Source organism: Microcaecilia unicolor, chromosome 3 (assembly GCF_901765095.1).
Source record: "Microcaecilia unicolor chromosome 3, aMicUni1.1, whole genome shotgun sequence".
NCBI classification, from domain to species: Eukaryota; Metazoa; Chordata; class Amphibia; order Gymnophiona; family Siphonopidae; genus Microcaecilia; species Microcaecilia unicolor.
This window is the reverse complement of record NC_044033.1, coordinates 13,809,806-13,837,300: the sequence shown is the minus strand read 5'-3', so window position 1 is coordinate 13,837,300 and position 27,495 is coordinate 13,809,806. Positions and strand designations below refer to the sequence as shown.

The 27,495-nt window shown below is 46.6% G+C and overlaps 1 protein-coding gene across 1 annotated transcript in view; it reads right to left on the bottom strand.

Moving 5' to 3' along the window:
- Positions 1 to 4,177: 4,177 nt before the first annotated feature.
- The window catches only part of DNAH8 (dynein axonemal heavy chain 8), a 1,267,128-nt gene continuing 1,243,810 nt past the window's right edge, over positions 4,178 to 27,495 (bottom strand). Inside the window, 2 exon segments of the mRNA XM_030199255.1 lie at positions 4,178 to 4,714; positions 22,402 to 22,523. Of these exon segments, the coding sequence (XP_030055115.1) occupies positions 4,427 to 4,714; positions 22,402 to 22,523 (410 nt within the window). The 3' untranslated portion in view covers positions 4,178 to 4,426.

Genomic DNA, 27,495 nt, shown 5'->3' with positions numbered 1-27,495 from the left:
CCCCGGCTTCATGTCAAGGTGACTCCTTCAGTGTGGTGCCAGTGAGACAATCAGTTGGCCCTTGAAGCCACAATATTTGGGGTAAACAAAGTTATGTGTGTGTCATCCCCAAGCCAGAATATATGTCATCAGCACAGCTGCAGCCCATGATTTCTGTATTAAAAGGGGGCTCTTATCTGAGGCAAGGGGCTGCTGTGTTGACATTCTATCCAAGGAGCAGAACTGTGTTGGACCTGATTGACCATTTGAGGAACATGCTGCCATCTAGAGGTCTGCATCAGGTTGTATGTTTGCCATGTACTTATGTATAAGGGCTGTGGGTTCAGAGTGTCTCTTTTACTTAGGGGGTCTAGTTAAGGATTCATGTGTGTGTACTCTAAGCTGTTTCTGTGACAAGACTTCTTGTCTTTATCCTTGCCTTATTTGCACCTTATCTTTGCTGCTCCTGTAAATAAATGCACACTTTATTGTTTATAATACTTGGTTGTGGAATTGGTTCTTTCTATTATTTAGAGCACAGTGAACTTGGATCTAAGGATAAGAGGGGACGTATTTGCTTCTGACACCTCACTCACTAAGGCTGGCATCACCAGAGACCTAGTTCTGTTAGAATTTATGCTAAGTACATAAGTATTGCCATACTGGGAAAGACCAACAGTGGCCAATCCAGGTCACAAATACCTGGCAAGATCCCAAAAAAGTACAAAACATTTTGTGCTGCTTATCCCAGAAATAAGCAGTGGATTTTACCCGTCCATTTTAATAATTGTCTATGGACTTTTCCTTTAGGAGGCCCTACTAAACTAACCGCCTTTACCACATTCTCTGGCAACGAATTCAAGAGTTTTACATATTGAGTGAAGAAAACTTTTATCTGATTCATTTTAAATGTACTACTTTGTAGCTTCATTGCATATCAGATACCTCAATAACACCCCAAAAAGGGTTGTATCTGTATGCGCTCACATGTCTACCAAGATATTGTCCTTTCTTGCCAAGTACATGGCTTTGAGGGCCATCTCATGTGAGAAGCGTAGTTCTACATCCTGATAGTCTCCAAACATAGGAGGTATGAGCTTGTTCATCCATGCTTGTTCACATAGAAGTTCAACTTTAACTTTATTTGATATACAGCCTATAAAAAAGGGTAAATATAGGGCATAACAGACAAGACAACCATACCTGATACAACATAGCTACCTGATTGTCTCTGTGAATTAGGATGGTTTTGTATTACATTTGTTCTCTGAAAGTTTTTAGAGCATTCTCTGTTGCATTTATCTCTAAAAGTTTATCTAATGAAGATTCTCCCAAGCAGATTGGAGGTCCATCTGCATTAACTCCTCAGCCGGCTCTTAATACATCCATGTTTAGAACAATTTTAGTAGGAGGAACTTGGAAGGAAATGCCCGAGCCACATTTGATTGGATGAACTACCAGGACAGAGAATCCCTCAGCTGTTGGGTGGCTTGGATGACATCTTACAAGTTCTATAACAGCTATAATCCTTTCTTTGAAGAAACATTTCTTTACATTACTCCTGAGTTTACCTTCATTCAGCTTCATATCATGACCCTTGTTTAGAATTCATCTTCTGTCAAACAATAGGGGACCATATTTAATAGCCTGCTGAATTGCAAAATACACAAGCACTCAAGTATTCACAGTGCTCATGTCAGATTGTCAACCAGAACCCTGTAATTAGGTTCCCTTTTTTTCCCATTGCAGTGAGAATGGAAGGCAAGGCATAAGCCCAGTCCAGGCTCCCATCTGGTTCACAGGGAGCTTGTAGCTATTTTTCAAAAGGAAATTGCCCAGGTAGATTCTTTTTAAAAACTGCCTATTAGAAACAAGTGCACAAAGTAGCTTTGTAAATTTGTACCTGCTGTTTTTGTGGGCAGAAGTTGGAAAGTTTAAAACAGTCCATGACATTTTCAAAATCCCATCTGCATGCACTGTTTCACTCTATGATTGAAACATAACCTCAGAAATGCTTTTTATTAATATGGGTAAAAGTATGTGGGTTATGAAAACCCGAATGAAGTTTTAGCCTCCGTATAAAGGACAATTTTAATGTGTTAAGGGAATTATGCATGATACTTGTCTCTTAGCATGCATTAAATAGCAAAATCATGCATTATCCTATATAATAAAAAGCACCTCCAACGTTCTGAAGCTGACTCCGTGGCAGTGAAGCCTTGAAGCATTCGTGCTCTCTGTAAGGCTGTATCCATCTCCTGAATTGACGTCAGCGTACTTCCGGGTACGTCACACGCATACCACCCAGTTAACACGTGAGACCTTACCGCTAAGTGAATGGGTGGCAGTAAGGTCTCAGCCCCAAAATTGACATGCGCCAATTTTCATTTTGCCGCATGTCCATTTTTGGCTAAAAAAAAAAGACATTTTTTGCAGGCGCGCTTAAAAATGGACCTGCACACATCCAATACACGCATCTACAATAGCGAAGGCCATTTTTCAGCACAACTTAGTAAAAGGAGTCCATAGCTTTCGGGTCTGTAGAGATCAGCGGCTTAAACAGCTGCCATGGGCTGAATACTGCCCTGCAAGATTTTACTGCAGCTTAGTAACTAGCCCCTTACATCCATTACAACTTTTCCTATGTTTCTACTCTACCCATCCTCCTTCCTGCCTTTCTTTTCTGATGTTCTTTCTGCTTTTACATCTCAATGTCATGTTCCATATTACCTACATGGGAAGAGTAGTTTCACATACACATTTCAGAAGTTGGAAAAATTAAACTTCCAGGTCGTCACAGTATAAAACTCCTGTGTTTGCAGACAGCAATTTTGCAGCAGAAATCTGTACTGAATTTCATGAGGAAATCATGAATAAAATACTTAAGTATCTGACAGTTAAGTGGCAGGTCATCACTGTGCACTGAAAACAGCTTTCATGGTTTGTGAGATCAGATGAAAGATTCCCTTTCGTATAACTTGTTTTATAACTGTTTTCCATTATCTAGCAGTGCACATCATTTTAACTTAAAAGTCTTTTCCCAATACAGTTTCCGAATGTGAACATTCATCCTTCTATAAGAAACTAATCTTTAAAAGTGCAGTCTGCTAGAATGATGAGGAGGCCTAGCAGTGATGTGTCAGTCTTGCATTTCTGGCTGTCGGGGCACTCTGAGACTCAATGTTCTGCCCCCAGCAGCCTTATACTAGTCTTCATAGAATAACTCTAAACTATGTTTAATGCTATTCTTGCCGGCATATATCTGCTCATCAGCACCTGCTAATCTGGTGTCTTTGAATACTGACTCTAGTGGTGTCTTAAGTTATTCAGATCCAAATAGCAGACTGTATAATGCCAGTATCCAGATAAGTTCCAGACTGACCGCCTTATCCAGATAATCAGCGCTGGCCACTATCTGGATAATGGCACTGAATACAAGATACTTTTTGACCGCCACAGTGAGCATTGAAAAAAAAAATCCTGCTGACTTCTGCTTGAATCAGTGGCGTAGCCAGACCCAGTATTTTGGATGGGCCCAGAGCTAACTTAGACGGGCCCTTCCATGGCATGGCATGGCATGGCACTCCACAGCCCTCCCCCCGAGATATTAAAAAAAATTATAGATTTTTTTCACCTACCCCACATCAACGTCTCTTCTCCTCTGCGACGTCCTGCCATCTGTCCACCCATCACTGAACCCTGTCCCTCCCTGGTGTACCTTACAGGCATCCCTGGTGTCTGCAGTGATTCCATTATTGCTGTCTGTGCTGGCCCTACCCCACCAGACAGGAAATGATAAAGGCGAGGGCGGGACCCGGCCGATGGAAGCCTGCAGACAGCAATAATGGATTCACTGCAGGCGCCGAGGATGCTTGTAAGGTACACCAAGAAGGGACGGGGTTCAGCAATGGGTGGGAAGATGCCGGGACGCCACGAAGGAGGAGAGATGTTGATGTGGGGTGCCACAGGCCCACCTGGAGTTACGGCACTGTTTGACACTGTACCGTGAGGAGAATTGTATCTCCAGTTGGGAGAGTAAAAGTGCGTTTCATATGTGTGTGACGTGGAAAGCCATGTCACTAAACTGCTGAAACGCTAGTGTTTGTTTTTAATCAATTTCACTTTTTCACAGGTTTATTCTTCAATATGTTTAATGAGTATATCATTAGTCTGAACATTTTAAAAAGTTGCACGACTACAAAGATAACCTGAAACCAGTGCTAACTTCTGGTGATGAATCAGACAGAAATCCATTTACAAGTGTCATTTCAACCCTGTTGTTACACTGTAGCATACAATAGACAAGCAATAAAAGAAGCCTGCATAAATCACAATAATGCCAATGGAACTTGAGTACATTGTCAGGAAAGTCAAACTAAAATTAGAGCAAGTGACTGGTAAATTAGAGGGGTTTTGTAGCATTTCAGTATGGCTTGAACGAATTGATTTACTTGATGTCACACAGAAGGGCCACTCCCCGAAGTATCCAGTGGTCTGCCGGCTGGTTGGTTTTCAGAAAGATGGCAGTAACATAGGTCAGATCGGTTCTCCGTGGTTTCTTGTACACAGGGCAGGTGTAGAGTTTGGTGTCCTTGCTATCAGTTATACTAATAGCAAACATGTGTACTACAGGAAGAGTAGTGAACAGAACCTTTGGCGTAGACTCGGTGAGTCTTCCATTCCGTCTGTCCCACCCAGCTCCATCTAAGTATAGTCCATAAATATATACTCCTTCCTGTAAGAAAGAGAGGGAACAGACTGCAATTTAACTGGAAGATCAGAACTGCATGATGGAAATCAATCATTAACAGGAAAGAGGAAAGACAAAGAAAATGTATCTTTCCATTGTAAAGGGCTGCAAACACTACAGGCACTTTTAAGACTGTTTGAAGAAGTATAATACCAATGAATTTATACAGGTTCCTGGTTGAAAACTGTCTTCCTCTTAGTGGCCAAAATTCATGTACCAAAGGGCAGGCTAAGCTTACAATATATATATAACTTTTATAAACTCATGATCAATTTCCTTCCTTAAATTAGTCACGCTTATTAAACTCCTGTTACTCTGATTTGTCCATATGTTCCACCTTCCCCTGCACTGTCTATTCAGATGTTTCAATGACATTGGAAATAGCGTTCTATGTTATAACTTAGGAAGAATCTAAGAAAATACTCTTTCACCAAAAGGGTGGTGGATGCATGGAATGGCCTCTTGGTGGAGGCAGTGGAGATGAGGACTGTGTCAGAATTTAAGAAAGCATGGGACAGGCATGTGGGATCCCTTAGGAAATGAAGAGTTAGTGGTTACTGAGGATGGGCCCTCATCTGCCGTCATATTCTATGTTTCTATGTATTGTTGTTTTACTGCTTTTATTGCATACTACCTATGTCCTGGTTATTCTTGCTGTATACCACCTTGGGTGAATGTCTTCCAAAAGGTGGTAAATAAAACCTAATAAATAAACAAATAACTTGCATTGGCACAAACTCTTGTGGTAGTTTTATGAAGCATTTTTCCTGTATAAAACCTTGTTTTACATGCAGAGGAGGACTTTTATAAAGTTATGTGGCCAAATAAATGTGTCAAAAAATAGTTTGTATTTATATTCTCACTGCATATAGGCATTCCTGGGACACAGTCTGGGTAATGTACTATAAAATATGCAGGGCTTATACACACATTTATACTTTCCTTGCAGCAGGTATATAAATATATATTTGACTATTTGCACGCTATTTGGGCTGCTTCCGGGAGCCTATTTTACAGAGGGGTCTAAGTTGCCTTTATTAAATAGGCTTAAAAAAAGGCAGCTTTCGGGACTTTTTGCAGATGGTACACGGTTATGAAATTACTACTACTACTACTACTTAACATTTCTAGAGCGCTACTAGGGTTACGCAGCGCTGTACAATTTAACAAAGAGAGACAGTCCCTGCTCAAAGAGCTTACAATCTAATAGACAAGTGAACGGTCGGTCCGATCGGGGCAGTCAAATTGGGGCAGTCTGGATTCACTGAACGGTAAGGGTTAGGTGCCGAACGCAGCATTGAAGAGGTGGGCTTTAAGCAAAGACTTGAAGATGGGCAGGGAGGGGGCTTGGCGTAAGGGTTCAGGAAGGTTGTTCCAAGCATAGGGTGAGGCGAGGCAGAATGAGCGGAGCCTGGAGTTGGCGGTGGTGGAGAAGGGTACTGAGAGGAGGGATTTATCCTGTGAACGGAGGTTACGGGCGGGAACGTAAGGGGAGATGAGGGTAGAGAGGTAGTGAGGGGCAGCAGACTGAGTGCATTTGTAGGTAAGAAGGAGAAGCTTGAATTGAATGCGGTATCTGATCGGAAGCCAGTGAAGTGACCTGAGGAGAGGGGTGATATGAGTATATCGGTTCTGGCGGAATATGAGACGTGCAGCAGAGTTCTGAACAGACTGAAGGGGGGATAGATGGCTAAGTGGGAGGCCGGTGAGGAGTAAGTTGCAGTAGTCCAGGCGAGAGGTAATGAGAGCGTGGACGAGAGTTCGGGTGGTGTGTTCAGAGAGGAAAGGGCGAATTTTGCTGATGTTAAAGAGGAAGAAGCGACAGGTCTTGGCTATCTGCTGGATATGCGCAGAGAAGGAAAGAGAGGAGTCAAAGATGACTCCGAGGTTGCGGGCAGATGAGACGGGGAGGATGAGGGTGTTATCAACTGAGATAGAAAGTGGAGGAAGAGGAGAAGTGGGTTTTGGTGGAAAGACGATAAGCTCGGTCTTGGACATGTTCAGTTTCAGGTGGCGGTTGGACATCCAGGCAGCAATGTCGGATAAGCAGGCCGATACCTTTGCCTGGGTCTCCGCGGTGATGTCTGGTGTGGAGAGATACAGTTGGGTGTCATCAGCATAGAGATGATACTGGAAACCATGAGATGAGATCAGGGAGCCCAGGGAAGAGGTGTAGATTGAGAAGAGAAGGGGTCCAAGGACTGATCCCTGAGGAACACCAACAGATAAGGGGATGGGGGTGGAGGAAGATCCATGAGAGTGAACTTTGAAGGTGCGGTGGGAGAGATAGGAGGAGAACCAGGAGAGGACAGAGCCCTGGAACCCAAATGAGGACAGTGTGGCAAGAAGTAAGTCATGATTGACAGTGTCAAAAGCAGCGGATAGATCCAGGAGGATGAGGATGGAGTAGTGGCCTCTGGATTTGGCAAGGAACAGGTCATTACAGACTTTAGAAAGTGCTGTTTCTGTCGAGTGAAGAGGGCGAAAACCGGATTGAAGCGGATCAAGGATGGCATGAGAGGAGAGAAAATCAAGGCAGCGGCTGTGGACTGCGCGCTCAAGTGTCTTGGAGAGGAAGGGTAGGAGGGAGATGGGGCGGTAGTTGGAGGGACAGGTAGGGTCTAGTGATGGTTTTTTGAGGAGTGGCGTGACTACAGCATGCTTGAAGGTGTCGGGGACAGTTGCAGTGGAGAGAGAGAGGTTGAGGATATGACAGATGGAGGGGGTGATAGTAGGAGAGATGGTGTTAAGTAAGTTGGTGGGGATGGGATCAGAGGAACAAGTGGTGCATTTTGAGGAGGAAAGAAGGCGGGCGGTTTCCTCCTCGGAGATATCAGGAAAGGAGGAGAAAGAGGTCTGGGTTGGTTGGTTGAGGGAGAGGGTTGAAGGGTGAAGAGGAGGAGGTGGCTTGGTAGTGAACTCAAGGTTGATCTTTTGCACCTTGTCGCGGAAGTAGTCAGCCAGTGATTGAGGAGAGAGTGACGGGGGGGTGGGAGCGGAGGGCACTTTGAGGAGGGAGTTAAGGGTGGCGAAGAGACGACGAGGGTTAGAGCTGAGAGAATTAGTCAATTGGGTGTAATAGTCCTGTTTGGCAAGGAATAGTGAGGACTGGAAGGAGGATAGCATGAATTTGTAGTGAAGGAAATCTGAATGGGTGCGAGATTTCCTCCAGAGGCGTTCAGCAGATCGGGCGCAGGAGCGAAGGTAACGGATGCAAGGGGTCAGCCAGGGCTGGGGATTAGTACGCCTTGTGGGACGGGAGGTGGATGGTGCAAGGGTGTCCAGAGCAGAGGAGAGAGTGGCATTGTAAGCGGAGACAGCCTCGTCAACAGACTCGGAGGACATGATGGAGGGGAGGAGATTAGAAATACTAGATGATAAGGTGGGAGGGTCAATAATCTGGAGATTCCTGGAAGTAGTGGTTAATGTTGGGCGGGGCTGAGGGGGAGGGTGAAGAAGTGTGAAGGTGATCAGGTGATGATCAGAGACAGGAAGAGCTGAGGTGTGGAAATTGGAGGGTGAGCCGGAAGAGGAGAGGACGAGGTCAAGGCAATGGCCATCACGGTGAGTAGGGGTGGTGGAACAAAGCTGGAGGTTGAAGGATGATGTTAGAGTGAGGAACTGAGAAGCGTGAGAGTTGGACAGGTCATCAACGTGTATGTTGAAGTCTCCGAGAATGAGGGATGGAGATGAGGGTTCAAGAAAAACAGAAAGCCAGGCATCGAAGTCGGTGAGGAAGGAAGGGAGGGATTTATCAGGGGGGCGGTAAATGACTGCCACTCTGAGTGGCAACGGGTAGAATAGACGGATGGAGTGGACTTCAAAGGATGAGAAGCAGTGAGACTGTGGTAGGAGGAGGGGTTGGAAGCTACAGGAGGGCGAGAGTAGTAACCCGACGCCTCCTCCACGGCCAACTAGGCGGGGAGTATGGGAGAAGAGATAGCCTCCATGGCATAGAGCCGCAACTGAGGCAGAGTCGTCAGGGGAGAGCCAGGTTTCAGTTAGGGCAAGCAGGTGAAGGGAATGAGAGATGAAGAGATCGTGGGTGAAGGGAAGTTTGTTGCAGACCGAGTGGGCATTCCACAGTGCACATGAGAAGGGGAGGGAAGAGGGGGGGAGGAGGGGAATAGATATGAGATTGGAGACATCCCGGAAACGTTTGCATGGATAGGACGAAGACAGGTGTGGGGGACCTGGATTGGGATTGATGTCTCCTGCGGATAGCAGGAGGAGGAGCAAGAGAGTGCGGAGGAGGGTGGGGGAGGTAGGGCGACGAAGGCGACGAAGACGGGATGCGCTTAGGAGGAATGGGGATGGGTTAATGGCAGGAAGGAAGTGTTGAAGGTTGAGAGCTAGGAAGGAGGAGGGGGACAGGAGAGATGGTGAGGTGGTGAGGGACGGGGGTGAGTAGGGTATTGCAGTAGTGAGCAAGATGGGAGAGGACATGGGTGGGCAGTGAGTTCCAGTGGTAGACAGCGGTAGGGGGAGGGGAAAAAGATTAGGAAGGGACAGGGCAAGGAAGAGAATGTGTAAAGGGGCCATAAGTAGTAACTGAGGTGTTATGGGTATATATGTAGTGACTGAGGTGTTAAGCGATAGATAGAACGGCAGAGCTGGATTAGAGGCTTAAAACTGGAATGGTAGGCAGCAGGCAGGTAGGCACTGCCCAGTAAGAACAAGTCACACCCACTATGTTTGAAAAATGTGGGAGGAAAGGAGGTGAAGAGCCTGAACACAGAGACAGAGCAGTTATCTGCAGGCAGATTAGGTTGCTTGGGAGGGTATATAAGAACTATCACCCTAGGGGTGGGTGGGTAGAGGGGTGGGTGGGAGGGATCTAAGTCTAAAATGTACAGACAGAGCTGCAGCACAGCCAGTTAATCTGTAAAAAAGATGGATTTCTCAAGAAAAACTGGTATAGAAGGCTGCCCCTCTAACAGAGAATCAGGTCACACCCACTAAGTTTGAATTTGTGGGGGAGATTCAGAGACAGAGCTGCTAAGTCTAAAATGTACAGACAGAGCTGCAGCACAGCCAGTTAATCTGTAAAAAAGATGGATTTCTCAAGAAAAACTGGTATAGAAGGCTGCCCCTCTAACAGAGAATCAGGTCACACCCACTAAGTTTGAATTTGTGGGGGAGATTCAGAGACAGAGCTGCTAAGTCTAAAATGTACAGACAGAGCTGCAGCACAGCCAGTTAATCTGTAAAAAAGATGGATTTCTCAAGAAAAACTGGTATAGAAGGCTGCCCCTCTAACAGAGAATCAGGTCACACCCACTAAGTTTGAATTTGTGGGGGAGATTCAGAGACAGAGCTGCTAAGTCTAAAATGTACAGACAGAGCTGCAGCACAGCCAGTTAATCTGTAAAAAAGATGGATTTCTCAAGAAAAACTGGTATAGAAGGCTGCCCCTCTAACAGAGAATCAGGTCACACCCACTAAGTTTGAATTTGTGGGGGAGATTCAGAGACAGAGCTGCTAAGTCTAAAATGTACAGACAGAGCTGCAGCACAGCCAGTTAATCTGTAAAAAATTACCCCCAAATAAGCAAAGGAGAAAAAAAAAGATAGCCCACAAAGTACGAAGATTGACAGTACACAATTGGAAATATCAGACAGATAAGCAAATAGTCTAAATATAGCCACTTTTTATTGTAGAAACTTGAAAAAGGACTTGACATGAGTCATGTTTCGGTGCAACCACCTTCCTTAGGAGTCCATAAACCAATTAGATATTCTAGCCACCATATTTAGAGACCTAATCAATGTTCTTATATCTGAACCACTATGGTCTCCAGTTAAGTACATAAGTATTGCCATACTGGGAAAGACCAAAGGTCCATCAAGCCCAGCATCCTGTTTCCAACAGTGGCCAATCCAGGTCACAAATACCTGGCAAGATCCTTGATTGGACCACAGTAGTCTCATATTTAAACTTAATTGGAAGGAAATCATCAAGGGGCCCTTTTACTAAGCTGCCAAAACGGAGTTACTACCTGGGTACCGCATGGCTCTTGTGGTAATTTCATTTTTGGCACACGTCCGATATGTGCATCTGAAAAATAATTTTTATCTTTGGACGCACACCAAGTGCCATTTGACGCATATAGGTCATTACCACCCAGTTTCCGCGTGAGACTTTGCTGCTAGGTCAATGGCTGGCGGTAAGGTCTCAGACGCAAAATGGACGCATGGCAATTTTCATTTTGCCGCATGCCCATTTTCGGCAAAAATTTTAAAAAGGCATTTTTTTACACGTGTGCAGAAAAATTATTCTGTCCATGCCCAAAACATGCGTCTACACTACTGTAGGCCATTTCTCAGTGCGCCTTTGTAAAAGGGCCCCCAACTGCACTCAACTAACTAAACCTCTACATGGTCAATCACCCTTATGCTCACAAACAGAATCTGGTCAATATTTCACCCATTCTCAACTGATCAGGTCAAACACTTCCTATACAAATATATCAGATCACAATGTTTACTTAAAGTATGTCCTACTTACCTCCTCAAATCAGCTCCTACTTTATTCCTATGTTATTTACACCCCAACACCTCACTTTAATGTTATCTCAGGGTTCATTCCCTTCTCAAAATGGTAACGTTATCCTGACTCCCATTCCAAAGGATAGCTAGACAAGCCAAAGTGTAGCTTCCAATTATAGACCAGTAACCCATGTCCTGGAAATCTGCAGTAGTTCGTCCTCTATTAAAGAAATCACGCTTGGATCAACAAATCTCGGCTCACTACCATCCTGTATTTTCTTTCTAAAGTTTAAAAAAACATCTTGTTCACCTAACTATCTACCTTTAGTAGTAAAACTCTTGCCCTTCGCCCTAAACAATCTGGATTTAGGCCACACTACAGCATTGAGACAGTTTTAACAGTCATTCTAAATGAGATTTACTCCTTCCTACACTGACAAACACAAAGCTGTACTTGCAATATCTCTTGACCTCTCAGCTGCTTTTGACCTGATTATGCTCTGCTGTAGCCAATCAAAAACTCGTCCCCTGTTTTGATTGGGGAGCTGGCTGGGCCTTAGATGCATGTTGTTGACAAGAACAAATACACTGCTGCTGAGGCTGCTGAGAAGAAGAATCATACCTACACCTCTAAGAGTAGTAGGGAGCTCTCTTCATCTTGCCCAAAAACCTCCTAGACGAGGAGGGTGCAGAAGGCGTCCGGTGGGAGAAGGTAAAATTATGTATCATACCTGATAATTTTCTTTCCATTAATCATAGCTGATCAATCCATAGACTGGTGGGTTGTGTCCATCTACCAGCAGGTGGAGATAGAGAGCAAACTTTTGCCTCCCTATATGTGGTCATGTGCTGCCGGAAACTCCTCAGTATGTCGATATCAAAGCTCCATCCGCAGGACTCAGCACTTAGAGAATTACACCCACAAAGGGACACTCTGCCCAGCTCACCACCGCTGAAACGGGGGAGGGGAATTAACCCAGGTCATCCCCACACAAGTGGGGGAGGGGAATCCGTCCAGCTCATCCCCGCGGAGCGGGGGAGGGACACCACACCCGCCGATGCGGGGGGATCTGGCTTATCCTGCAACCGCAACCGCGGGAGGAGCTGACTGACCCTAACACCGCCGAAGCGGGAGGGGTACAAAGCTGCCCTACAGCCGCACGAAGCGGGAGGGAGCGCCGGCAGAATTTATGTCTCAATCCAGCCCCATAAAACGGAGGGGAGAGGAATGCAGCAGCTCACTGTAACACAAATTCGTCTCAACTCTTGAAGAATCCATTGAAAAACTTGAACACGAAGTCCTCCTGAACAGGAACTGAAGACTAAACTTGAACCTGAAATGCAACCAGAATATAACCAATACAGATATCTGGGAGGGACTATGGATTGATCAGCTATGATTAATGGAAAGAAAATTATCAGGTATGATACACAATTTTACCTTCCATATCATCATGCTGATCAATCCATAGACTGGTGGGATGTACCGAAGCAGTACTCACCCAGGGCGGGACATTGAAATCCCTGACCGCAACACTGAAACTCCAAACCGGGCCTCCGCCCGAGCAGCCACAGTGAAGCGGTAAGGCTTTGAGAAGGTATGGGCCGATGCCCAAGTTGCCGCCTTGCATATCTCTTCCAATGAGACGGACCCGGCCTCTGCCATCGAGGCCGCCTGAGCTCTAGTGGAGTGAGCCTTCAGCTGGATAGGCGGCACCTTCCCCGCGGCCACATAAGCCGCTGCAATGGCTTCCTTGACCCATCTTGCCACTGTAGGCTTAGCAGCCTGCAGACCCTTACGAGGACCTGCAAACAGGACAAACAGATGATCCGATTTCCGGAAATCATTGGTCACTTCCAAGTATCTGATGATGACTCGTCTCACATCCAGATATTTAAGAGCAGAGTATTCCTCTGGGTAGTCCTCCCTACGAAAGGAAGGGAGACAGAGCTGCTGATTCACATGGAAGCGAGAAACAATCTTGGGCAGGAAGGAAGGCACTGTGCGAATAGTCACTCCTGCCTCAGTGAACTGCAGAAAAGGCTCTCGACATGAGAGTGCCTGGAGCTCGGAAACTCTTCTGGCTGAAGTGATAGCCACCAAAAAGACTGCTTTCAACGTCAGGTCTTTCAGAGATGCCCTCGACAAGGGTTCAAAAAGCGGCTTCTGCAAGGCTCTTAGCACCAGGTTGAGATTCCACGCAGGCACCACTGAATGCAGAGGAGGGCGCAGGTGATTAACTCCCTTGAGAAAACGCACCACATCTGGCTGCGAAGCCAGGGAAGCACCCTTCAGGCGGCCCCTGAAGCAAGCCAGAGCCGCTACCTGGACTTTAAGGGAACTGAGCGACAGGCCTTTCTCCAGACCTTCTTGCAGGAACGCCAACACTGAAGAAATTGGAGCAGTGAAGGGAGAAAGTGAGCCTGCTGCACACCACGCTGCAAAGGTACGCCAAACCCTGGCGTAAGCCGTAGAAGTAGAGCGCTTCCTCGCTCTCAGCATAGTGGCGATGACCTTGTCTGAGAAGCCCTTCTTTCTCAGCCGCTGCCGCTCAATAGCCAGGCCGTAAGACCAAAGGGGGAGGGATCCTCCATCACCACGGGACCCTGATGTAACAGGCCCTGCTCCACTGGCAGCCGCAGAGGATCGTCGACTGAGAGCCTGATCAAGTCCGCATACCAGGGACGTCTGGGCCAATCCGGACCCACCAGGATTATCCGGCCCGGATGCTTTGCCACCCGGTCTAGCACCCTGCCCAACATGGGCCAGGGCGGGAACACATAGAGAAGCTCTTGTGTCGGCCACTGTTGGAGAAGAGCATCTACTCCCAGGGATCGAGGGTCCCGTCCTCTGCTGAAAAAGCGCGGCACTTGGCAATTGGCCGATGACGCCATCAGATCTAGGCTCGGCTGGCCCCAGCGCTTCGTGATGTCCAAGAACGCCTGAGCAGATAGCTGCCACTCTCCGGGCTCCAAGGTATGGCGACTGAGAAAGTACGCCTTGACATTCATGACTCCGGCAATGTGGGCTGCTGACAGCTGTTCCAGGTTCGCTTCCGCCCACTGGCATAGATTCCTGGCCTCCTTGGCTAGAGGGGCGCTCTTGGTACCTCCTTGGCGGTTGACATAGGCCACAGCCGTGGCATTGTCCGACAGGACCCGTACAGGCTTCATCGCCAGTACCGGGATGAACTCCAAAAGCGCCAACCGAATGGCTCTGAGTTCCAGGAGGTTGATAGACCACTTTGCCTCTGCAGGAGACCAGAGCCCCTGCGCTGTCCTTCCCAAGCAGTGGGCTCCCCAGCCCGACAAAGAGGCGTCCGTCGTGACGACAATCCACTCCGGGGTCACCAGAGGCATTCCTGCAGACAACTTGTCTGTCTGCGTCCACCAGCTCATCGCCTTGCGAATTGCTGGGTCCAAGGGAAGGCGCACAGCATAATCCTCCGACATCGGAGTCCAGCGCTGCAGCAGAGAGTGTTGTAGTGGTCTCATATGAGCCCTGGCCCAGGGCACTACTTCCATCGTGGCCGTCATGGAGCCCAACAGCTGCACATAGTCCCAAGCCCGAAGAGGAGAGGCTACTAGGAACTGGTCCACCTGAGCCTGAAGCTTGACAATCCGATTGTCTGGCAGGAACACTCTGCCCACTTGGGTGTCGAATCGAACTCCCTGATACTCCAGGGACTGAGTTGGGCGCAGCTGGCTTTTCTCCCAGTTGATGATCCACCCCAGGGAGCTCAAAAGAGCAACCACCCGGTTCACAGCTTTGCCGCACTCTGCATAAGAGGGGGCTCGGATCAACCAGTCGTCCAGATAAGGATGGACTTGTACTCCTTCCTTCCTCAGGAAGGCCGCGATGACCACCATTACTTTGGAGAAGGTCCGCGGAGCAGTAGCCAACCCGAACGGGAGGGCTCTGAACTGGAAGTGTCGGCCCAGGACTGCAAAACGCAGAAAGCGTTGATGAGGAGGCCAGATGGGAATATGCAAGTACGCTTCCTTGATGTCCAAGGATGCCAGGTACTCCCCTGCCTTCACTGCCGCTATAACAGAGCGGAGAGTCTCCATGCGAAAGTGCCGAACTTTCAAGGCCCGATTGACCCCTTTGAGGTCGAGGATAGGCCGTACAGAACCTCCTTTCTTTGGTACCACAAAGTAAATGGAGTAACGCCCCTTGCCAAGCTGATTTTCTGGCACCGGAACGACCGCACCCAGGCGGATCAGGTTGTCCAAGGTCTGCTGCACTGCCACAGCTTTGACCGGAGACTTGCAGGGAGAGAGTACAAACCCGTCTCTTAAGGGTTGGCAGAACTCTAGCTTGTAGCCGTCTCTGATGACTTCCAGCACCCAAGCGTCTGAAGTTATTGTGGTCCACTCGCCCAGAAACGAGGACAGCCGTCCTCCAATCTGCACCGGGGCGTGGACCAAGGCCCCGTCATTGGGTACGAGACCCTGGGGGAGGACCGGAGGGAGCACCTCCGGGACGGCAGTCTCTGCGAAAGGAATGCTGCTTGGGGGAGAAGTTCCTCTTGAAGGAAGAGGGGGCAGAGGAGCCCGACCTGCCCGGGCGGTACCGACGGGCTTCCTGAAACCGTCCTCTGGAGGTACCGGGGCGAATACTAGCCCGAGCCCTGACCTCTGGTAACTTCTTGCCCTTAGACGTGCTGAGATCGGTCACGATTTTGTCCAGCTCGACCCCAAAGAGCAGCTTGCCTTTAAAAGGCAATCTAGCCAGGCGGGATTTAGAGGCGTGGTCAGCAGACCAATGCTTCAGCCAAAGCCACCGCCGCGCAGAGATTGTCTGAGCCATGCCCTTAGCTGAGGCCCTCAAGACATCATACAGCAAGTCTGCCAAATAGGCTAAGCCCGATTCCAGGGCCGGCCAATCAGCCCTCAAGGAATGATCCGAGGGGGAAGCCCGCTGCACCATAGTCAGGCACGCCCTGGCCACATAGGAGCCGCAAACTGAGGCCTGCAAACTTAAAGCAGCCGCCTCAAAGGACGACCTTAAGGCCGCCTCCAATCTTCTGTCTTGGGCGTCCTTTAGGGCCGTGCCAACTTCCACCGGCAATGCCGTTTTCTTAGTCACCGCAGTGATTAAAGAATCCACGGTAGGCCACAGATAGGCCTCACGTTCACTTTCAGGCAAAGGATAGAGGCGGGACATAGCCCTAGCCACTTTAAGGCTCGCTTCCGGGACATCCCATTGAGCCGAAATTAAGGTGTGCATGGCATCATGCACGTGGAAGGTTCTAGGCGGGCGCTTCGTCCCCAGCATAATGGCAGAGCCAACAGGGGCTGAGGGAGAGACGTCCTCCGGAGAGGAAATCTTCAAAATGCCCATGGCCTGCACTAACAGGTTGGGCAAATCCTCTGAGCTAAAGAGCCGCGCTGCAGAGGGGTCATCCGCTCCATCCGAGCGGGGATCCGTCTCCTCCAAGGAATCCGCAAAGGACCGTTGGGAGAACTCAGATACGCTGCCCTCATCTACATCGGAGGAGACAAAGTCCTCCAAGGCCTGGGAATCAACCCGAGGGCGTTTACCTCCGGGGGCCTCAACCTCTTTACCAGACGAGGGAGCAGGGGCAGCGTTTTGCATAAGGAAGGCCTGATGCAGCAGCAAAACAAACTCGGGGGAGAAACCCCCCAGACTGTGCACTTCCGCAGCCTGGGCTACAGCCCTAGACGCACCCTCAACCGGCGCTCACAAGAGCGGGGGAGAGACATGCTGCGCATCCAAGATGGCGTCTGGCGCGACACTCCGCGAAGGAGCCGCGCGGGAAGAACGGCGCTTAACTTTAGCCGCTTTTGTGCCGTTGCCCAAATTAAGGGCGTTCATGGCATTAATGTCTCCTACCTCAAGGGCGGCCCAAGAAGAAGCCGTCCGAGCCGCGTGGCCGGCCAAGATGGCAGAGGCGAGCAGCGGGGGATGGGCGTTTATGGCGGGAAAAACCGCCACACCGGAGGAAGGACCGGGACACTCATCGGTCACGAAACTGTCACCCAACAAGGGCGAATCAGACTTCAAGACCCCCGAATCCCCTCTAGAAGCGCCCAAGCGATCCGGGGAGCGACTCTCTCCGACGCCATAGGCCACGTGGAGATCAATCGGGGAACCCCCTGCCCGCTATAAAAAGGTAAAAATTACCTGCTTTCCGCTCCGAGCTGTAACGACCTGGTGTCCCAGTGAGTAGCTGCAATAAACGTTTAAATAAACGTCGAAATAAACGCCTTTAAGGACGTTCAAAATTTTTTTTTTTTTTTTTTAACGGAGCCAGCGGGAGGGGGGAGAAAAGGAGGGACCTGGCGCCACCAGGTTTGCACTTGCTCAAGAAGAGCCCTCAACCCCAGGCACTCAACAAAACCTAAAAATTAGGCTGGGAGGCCTAGCCAGAGCTGCTGCTGTGTGTGACCACCACCTGCTGAGATAGAGAACATACTGAGGAGTTTCCGGCAGCACATGACCACATATAGGGAGGCAAAAGTTTGCTCTCTATCTCCACCTGCTGGTAGATGGACACAACCCACCAGTCTATGGCTTGATCAGCATGATGATATGGAAAGTATCAATTGTATCAGTATGCTTCTTTATGAGGTCAGCAACCTCCTCCACCTTCTCTCCAACAAGGTTATCCCCTGGCATGTGGCATCTGCCAATCTCTGCTGGACTGTGGGGTCCAAGCCATGAGAGTCTGTGCATCGCTATATTCTCGGCAGACATCACGGATGCCACACCAAAGGTATCATAAGTGCCTCTGGCCAAAAAGGTACGACACATCTTCTGCTGATTGGCCAGCTGGTGAAGAGATTCAGCCTGCTCCAGTGGAAGAGAGTCTGCCAAATCAGACATACTGTGAAAAAAGTTCCACAAGTAAAAGCTCATATAGAGCTGGTATGACTATTCAGGAGATGAGCACAGAGGCCTGATACATCTTCAACCAAAAGAGTCTAGAGTTCGAGCTTCTCTGTCTGGGGGTGCCGAAGCAAAGTCTCTAGAACTCCTGGTTCTTTTGAGTGTGGACTCCACCATCAGAGGAGAACGATGAGGCAACAGTGGCCTGCCAAACCCAGGGAAACTCTGCAGCTGATACATGGTGTCTATCTTCTTGGGGGGGGATAAGGACTGACAGAGGGGACTCCCAGTTTATTACCTGAATGTGAAGCAGGACCATTACAGCCTCTCTAGGAGGAGAGTTGTAGTCCAGGACCTCAAACATCTCAGCCCTGGACTCATTCACTATCTCCAAATGAAAAGGGATAGCAGCTGCCATCTCTCTGACGAAAGCTAGGAAGAAAAGGCTATCAGGTGGAGACTTTCTCCTTTCCTCGGGTTAGAAAGGATTCAATAGGACTCTTCCTCCAAGAAGTACCACGGATCCTCCTCAGACGCCCATGAGCACTCTATCAGTATCAGCAAAGAACTCCTCAAGGGAGGGATGAGACTGAGCCTGCTTCGACAGAGAGGAACCATGTCCATGTCTAGAAGGGCATCGAGGTGTAGACTCCTCTCTCAACTCCGGTGAAGCTTCCTCCATCGTCTTCGAGGGGGTGCTAGCATGGACGGCTGTAGACACTGGTACCACAGATGGCACCGGCTTCAGAGACCTCACCGCTGAACAGTATATTCTCTCCTCACAGCAGATGAAGAGAGGGAGATGGTCCTGTGTTCTCACAGCAGACAGGAAGGCACTTGCACATGTGCAGTGGGGATGCTAGTCGTGGCTCTTAAAGATATATTCACTATAAAAGTGTTCTGCATGAGCGACGTGGATGACACGTGGATGAACTTTATGTCTTCTTTGTTTTATTAACTTCAAGCGATCCTTTACTTATTCTCCCTGCTTTCCAGATATAGTGAGACCTAGTTCAAGTGTAGTGAAGGAAAGAAGATATAACCTGCTGATCTGAGATGGGGGCTATGGCTAATGCAACAGAAGCTACAGTACCTCATGAGTAAAACCCAACAACTTTCCTTGCCCAGTGGCTGAAGTTTCAGGATTAGAAGTGGAACCCTGAACTTGAAAGCATGACAGATTCTAGCATGGCTACCAAAACCTTAATACCTTTGCCTGTGAGCACTGCCTGAAGATGTCGGGAAATTCAGCCTGCAATAGGCAAAGATTGTATTTGAAGAACATGAGATAAGAGCTTTTGAAAAGTGAAGTGTATATATTCTCTGGTTTTTTACCTTAAGAGCATCAAGCTCTTCACAGGATGGGTAACATAAATGTATCTAAACATGCACTTAAGAAAGAATAGTATGTGTATAAGGATAATAAATTTATTTTTAATAAATGTTGTAAGCCACATTAAGCCTGCCAGTGGTGGGAAATTGTGGGGTATAAAAGCTGTAAAATAAATAAATAATATATTTGGGTGATAGAGCAGCTGAATAATAACAATTAACATGTAAAAGTTGACCAGCAATTCTGTAGAATCTTTGGTCATAAGGAGGGAACTGAAGATAGGTAAAGCAAGGGTTAATCTGAGAGCCAGAAGTATTAGAAAAATAGAATAAAATAGCCTCTAATCTAGAGGGAGTTTCCCTCACTCTAGGAGTTAGGCTTGCTGAAGGCTACAAAAATATTTGAGAATAAAATGGTGCATGTGGTAAAGAACGTGTATGATAAGATAATATCCTTTCTGCTTTAGTTAAAAATCACATGATGTTTCTTTGTCTGGAAAAGATATAAAAATCCAGCTTTGATTCTGTGTGTTTATTTATTGTTACATTTGTACCCTGCGCTTTCCCACTCATGGCAGGCTCAATGCGGCTTACATGGGGCAATGGAGGGTTAAGTGACTTGCCCAGAGTCACAAGGAGCTGCCTGTGCTGGGAATCAAACTCAGTTCCTCAGGACCAAAGTCCTCCACCCTAACCACTAGGCCACTCCTCCTACTACTATTTGAGATTCTACATGGAATGTTGCAACATTCCATGTAGAAGTCGGCCCTTGCAGATCACCAATGTGGCCGCGCAGGCTTCTGCTTCTGTGAGTCTGACGTCCTGCACGTACGTGCAGGACGTCAGACTCACAGAAACAGAAGCCTGCGCAGCCTTCTACATGGAATGTTGCTAATGGAATAGCAACATTCCATGTAGAATCTCCAATAGTAGCAACATTCCATGTAGAATCTCCAATAGTATCTATTTTATTTTTGTTACATTTGTACCCCGCGCTTTCCCACTCATGGCAGGCTCAATGCGGCTTATATGGGGCAATGGAGGGTTAAGTGACTTGCCCAGAGTCACAAGGAGCTGCCTGTGCCGGGAATCAAACTCAGTTCCTCAGTTCCCCAGGACCAAAGTCCACCACCCTAACCACTAGGCCACTCCTCCACATGTGGACTTTGCCCATGATGTCTCTCTGTATGTCAACATACAAATGAATAAATGGTAACTTTCCAATGCTGTCTTGCTAATTAACGTATGTTTCTGATGGGGATAGTCTCAGGACTATAAGTAGTAGTATAAAACTAAAACTTTCTGTAGCTCTTGGATATGTACTGAACCCAACCTCTCAAGGGATCAGCTACACTTAGGTGACTTGGACCATCTCTTTGGCTTTAAATATCACATTCACAATGACATCATCCTATTATGACTCAGCTTTGTTTTGTATATTTTAAAGTTTCTGCCTCATTGGGGTTGTCCTTCCATCATCTTTTATTCTCAGCATGTCAAAAATGGAGTTCTTCATCTTACATCCTCCTTCTCTATCACAATGCACAAGGCTCATGGGCTTCTTGTCTTATCTTTCACTATCCTCTTTTTTAATCCCCATAGCTACCAGCAACACTCTGTCCATTCTTCTTACATTCCACAGCTAAAACCCCAATTCATGTTCTGGATGACTGTAACCTCATCTGTTACTCTTTGTTTTGGGTTGTATGAAATTAGTTCCTCTGAGTTATTTACTACTTTGTTACAGAGCATAGAACAGGAAAATTAATTATTCAAAGATATTGATGAACAATAAAATGTCTGAGCAGTAGGAACAGGAAAATTAATCACTGCTGAAGAGAGGGATAAGCATTGTAAAAGTGAGAGCCTGGTCGTCCAATATTCAGCCTGAAGCTGTCAGCGGTGTTAAAGTTCTTAGGTTCTTACTGCAGGCTTAATATAACCTAGATATTTCATGCTGGGGCCGTGTCCGTGCATTGGCTGAATATCCAGGTCAGCCACCAACCTGAAGTTATGCAGGTGCTGGCTAATTTTCAGTGCAGGCACCCACATAGATAAGTAGGCTAAGGTAGGGCTGTATTTTGTGTTGTTTTATCAACCTGCCCAGTTGTGCAGTATGCAGGCACTGAATATGGCTGGTGCCTGAATAACTTCCGGCTCCTCCCCAGCTCCATCCTTAGCACTAGCTGCACAGTGCCACAGCAGTCAGAAGGGATATTCATAAGAACATAAGAATAGCCATAATGAATCAGACCAATGGTCTATCTAGCCCAGTATCCTGTTTCCAACAGGGGAAATCCAGGTCACAAGTACCTGGCACAAACTCAAATAGTAGCAACATTCCATGCTACCAATCCCAGGGCAACCAGTAGCTTCCCCTATGCCTATCTTGATAACAGACTGTGGACCTTTCCTTCAGGAACTTGTCCAAACCCAGATATGCCAACCACCGTTACTACATCCGCTGGCAACGAGTTCCAGAGCTTAACTATTCGCTAAGTGAAAAAATATTTCCTCCTATTTGTTTTAAAAGTATTTCCATGTAACTTCATTGAATGTCCCCTGGTCTTTGCATTTTTTGAAAGCGTGAAAAATCAATTCACTTTTGCCCGTTCTACACCGCTCAAGATTTTGTAGACCTCAATCATATCTCCCCTCAACCATCTCTTTTCCACGCTGAAGAGTCTTAACCTCATATTCAGTGGTATTATGCAGTTATGTGGAGCTGAATATCTGGGGATGGCCTGCTAAATGGGGTTTAAATGGGCTGGAGCCTCTCCTGCCCACTTAAACCTCACTGAATACTGACCCCTTATATTAAAAACAATTTATAGAAAATGTTAAAATGTAAAAACAGACAAAATATTAAAATGGAAACAGAAGACTATTTTAAACAAAATTAATTTTTTCCTAGTGCTTATAAAAATTTGTGACACACTGTCATTCCTGAGACTCTGTGAACAAGGACATATCGGGCTGTCCCATATCATACGTACTGCAGGGGGTGCTGTGATTTCTTCTTTAGTTTGCTTTAGGATCTCATTATGGAGTGTGACTGCATCAAGGGCCCAGCCTTTATGAGCTCGAGTTACCTCCTGTCTCATGGCAGTCAAGAATCCTAAATATGAAACAAACAAGTTTAAATTTGTCTTTCTTCTATACGCAACAAAAGTACTTGTATATGAATCTTTCCAGTGAGATTTTTTACCAGTGGCTCCAAAATAAGTCAACAGTGATTTTGCACTTCCATAGAAAGATATGCAGTACATGGAGAGCATCAAAGATAGGCTTTACCATCTTGAAAAATGTAACATAAAATCTGACATTAAAGTCATAGATGGATTCAATACAAGTCATATTCTACCAATGTGATGTTTTATATCAACATGATGGAATACATTAAAAAAAAACTTCCCACATAAAATGAACTTCTTCAGGAGGCTGACTTGTGTAACATAAGTACATAAGTAATGCCATACTGGGAAAAGACCAAGGGTCCATCGAGCCCAGCATCCTGTCCACGACAGCGGCCAATCCAGGCCAAGGGCACCTGGCAAGCTTCCCAAACGCACAAACATTCTATACAATCAAGCCATTGTGACATCACTAATGAGGTTGGCTCTTATTGGTGGAATGAGCCACTATGACATCACAATAGGTTAAATCACTGCTCTATGTAATAAAAGTGAGCCAAGTAGAGGACATAAGTACATAAGTAATGCCACACTGGGAAAAGACCAAGGCTCCATCGAGCCCAGAATCCTGTCCACGACAGCGGCCAATCCAGGCCAAGGGCACCTGGCAAGCTTCCCAAACGTACAAGCATTCTATACATGTTATTCCTGGAATTTTGGAGTTTTCCAAGTCCGTTTAGTAGCGGTTTATGGACTTGTCCTTTAGGAAACCGTCCAACCCCTTTTTAAACTCTGCTAAGCTAACCGCCTTCACCACTTTCTCCGGCAACAAATTCCAGAGTTTAATTACACGTTGGGTGAAGAAAAATTTCTCCGATTTGTTTTAAATTTACTACACTGTAGTTTCATCGCATGCCCCCTCTTGGTTGATGTGGTCTAGGTACCTGCCTAGACTATGATTGGGAAAGGTGAAGAACAGGGGTGTACACTATTATTGATTGGTTGGAACCAGGGCAGGATTAAGATTTATCTAGAAAGCCAAGCAAATTCTGCACCAGACTTCACACTTACTACTTACGATTTCTATAGCGCTACTAGACATACGCAGCGCTATACACTGGACATGAAGAGACAGTCCCTGCTTGACAGAGCTAACAATCCAATTAGGACAGACAAACAGAACAAATAAAGGATAAGGGAATTACTAAGGTGGGAATGATAAAACATGGATACTGAACAGGTGAGTAAGGGTTAGGAGTTAAAAGCAGCATCAAAAAGGTGGGTTTTTTCTTAGATTTGAAGACGGCCAGAGATGGAGCTTGACATACTGACTCAGGAAGTCTGCTCCAGGTGTATGGAGACAAGGGGGAAGGGGAAAGAACGGAAGGGAAAGAGAGATGCCAAATCATGGGGATGAAGCAAGAGGGAGTCAAATACTGAACACACAGCAAAAGGGAGGACAAGAGAGTCAGATGATGGGGAGGGGGAAGGGAGAGAAGCTGGTTGGAGTGGGGTTGGAGAGGGGATACATTGGTGTGAGGGAGGAAGTGAGGGGAGATGACGGGCATGGAGGGGACACAGGGACAGGGATACAAAGGGGAAATGTTGTATGGGGATGGTATATCAAAATCAAAATTTGAAAGTGCCAAACCCCTTCGTGAAAAACTGCACTGGCTTCCCACCAAGGAACATATTGCCTTCAAGGTTTGCACTCTGGTCCACAGGATTATTTACGGCGAAGTTCCTGGATATATGTTAAACCTCATAAATCTACAGTGGTGGAAATAAGTATTTGATCCCTTGCTGATTTTGTAAGTTTGCCCACTGACAAAGACATGAGCAGCCCATAATTGAAGGGTAGGTTATTGGTAACAGTGAGAGATAGCACATCACAAATTAAATCCGGAAAATCACATTGTGGAAAGTATATGAATTTATTTGCATTCTGCAGAGGGAAATAAGTATTTAATCCCTCTGGCAAACAAGACCTAATACTTGGTGGCAAAACCCTTGTTGGCAAGCACAGCGGTCAGACGTCTTCTGTAGTTGATGATGAGGTTTGCACACATGTCAGGAGGAATTTTGGTCCACTCCTCTTTGCAGATCATCTCTAAATCATTAAGAGTTCTGGGCTGTCGCTTGGCAACTCGCAGCTTCAGCTCCCTCCATAAGTTTTCAATGGGATTAAGGTCTGGTGACTGGCTAGGCCACTCCATGACCCTAATGTGCTTCTTCCTGAGCCACTCCTTTGTTGCCTTGGCTGTATGTTTTGGGTCATTGTCGTGCTGGAAGACCCAGCCACGACCCATTTTTAAGGCCCTGGTGGAGGGAAGGAGGTTGTCACTCAGAATTGTACGGTACATGGCCCCATCCATTCTCCCATTGATGCGGTGAAGTAGTCCTGTGCCCTTAGCAGAGAAACACCCCCAAAACATAACATTTCCACCTCCATGCTTGACAGTGGGGACGGTGTTCTTTGGGTCATAGGCAGCATTTCTCTTCCTCCAAACACGGCGAGTTGAGTTCATGCCAAAGAGCTCAATTTTTGTCTCATCTGACCACAGCACTTTCTCCCAATCACTCTCGGCATCATCCAGGTGTTCACTGGCAAACTTCAGACGGGCCGTCACATGTGCCTTCCGGAGCAGGGGGACCTTGCGGGCACTGCAGGATTGCAATCCGTTATGTCGTAATGTGTTACCAATGGTTTTCGTGGTGACAGTGGTCCCAGCTGCCTTGAGATCATTGACAAGTTCCCCCCTTGTAGTTGTAGGCTGATTTCTAACCTTCCTCATGATCAAGGATACCCCACGAGGTGAGATTTTGCGTGGAGCCCCAGATCTTTGTCGATTGACAGTCATTTTGTACTTCTTCCATTTTCTTACTATGGCACCAACAGTTGTCTCCTTCTCGCCCAGCGTCTTACTGATGGTTTTGTAGCCCATTCCAGCCTTGTGCAGGTGTATGATCTTGTCCCTGACATCCTTAGACAGCTCCTTGCTCTTGGCCATTTTGTAGAGGTTAGAGTCTGACTGATTCACTGAGTCTGTGGACAGGTGTCTTTCATACAGGTGACCATTGCCGACAGCTGTCTGTCATGCAGGTAACGAGTTGATTTGGAGCATCTACCTGGTCTGTAGGGGCCAGATCTCTTACTGGTTGGTGGGGGATCAAATACTTATTTCCCTCTGCAGAATGCAAATAAATTCATATACTTTCCACAATGTGATTTTCCGGATTTAATTTGTGATGTGCTATCTCTCACTGTTACCAATAACCTACCCTTCAATTATGGGCTGCTCATGTCTTTGTCAGTGGGCAAACTTACAAAATCAGCAAGGGATCAAATACTTATTTCCACCACTGTACCACCCAGAAACAGTACCAGCCTATCCCGCACTTACTTAAATTTGCATTTTCCAGACTGAAATGGTCTTAGATACAAATCAACTTATGCATCCAGCTTTTCTTACATAAGTACACAACTGTGGAACGCTCTGCCCAAAACTTTGAGATCTATTCATAACCATCTCAACTTCAGGAAATTACTGAAAACCAACTTGTTTAAGAAGGCCTATACCCGTGACCCAAATTAACTTTCTACTTCCTGCGACACAGAAAAACTATGGCCCGTATTGGACTTCTATCACCACCCCCTCTTTATTTCTTTGTTGCTCTATACTTATGCTTCTTTTAAGTTGATTTTGTATTTTATCGAACTGGAGCCTGCCTCTCCGGTATTGTGTAAGCCACATTGAGCCTGCAACTAAGTGGGAAAATGTGGGATATAAATGTGTTAAATAAATAAATATAGACATGCCCCCTTGTGATTTGGACGAACTGCAGACATATTGCATAGATAAATATCTGCAAAACATGTTTCAAAAATACGGAGTTAGACATTTTTGTGGGAAAAATGTCCAAATGCTGCTTTATGCCACTTTTTAGATGTTTTTCTCTTTCAAAAACAAGCTTCTCAGTATTTTATTGATCAGACCTGACACAGTCTGCACTTCGGTGAAGCCACCTTCATCAGGGGTCTTGCAATGATCTCAAAATCCAAGGGTATCAAACAATCAGTGGAGAATGCAAAATCTTAATTTCCAGAACAGACGCCATCAAACAGTGTGGGTAAAAAGATAAAAGTGCCAAAAAATACTTCCACGAAGGGAAATGTTCTGTTGTAGAGCAGGAGTATTTTTTGGCACTTTTATCTTTGTACTTGTGCCATTTGTCAGTGTCTTTTCTGTAAATTCTCCACTGATTGTTTGATACCCTTGGATTTTGTGACCATTGCAAAACCCCTGATGCAGGCAGCTTCGCCGAAACATGGACCGTGTTGAGTCTAATCAATAAAATACTGAGTTCTCCTTATATATTTTTGTTAATTTAAGAATTACAGTTGTACAGAATATTGTTCCTTTTTATACTTTAATAAAAAGATTTAAATACAAAATCATAACTGTTTGAAGATTGTGCGGGTGGGGGTCAGACTGAGCTTACGGGGATGGGGACAGAGCTTGCAGGGATGGGGACGGGGCAGAGACGAGGACAAGCTTTGCCCCCATGTCATTCTCTATATCAAGTCCATTGTATTCAAGACCTAAAATGCATGCACTCAGTATGGTGGTTAGTTATACACAGAGTACCATTTAATCCTACGGGCCTGATAGTCAAAGTGATTTAAGGGGGAGGAGAGGCTACTGCCCGCTTCAATCAAGCTCAGTGGGCTGGCTGCCAATATTCAGTGGCACTTAACTAGGCATGCACTAACAGGCTAAATTTTGGCTCTAACAGGCCATTTTTATAGTGGGCAGGAGAGGGGCCTTACAGGGACAGAGTTGTGAAGGCGATGGCAGTTATGCTGGTGCTGCCATTCAATATTGGCTGTCATCTGCATAACTTCCAGGTAGCAGCCTGAAGCTGCCTGTGCTCTCCCATTCCCCCAACAAACAA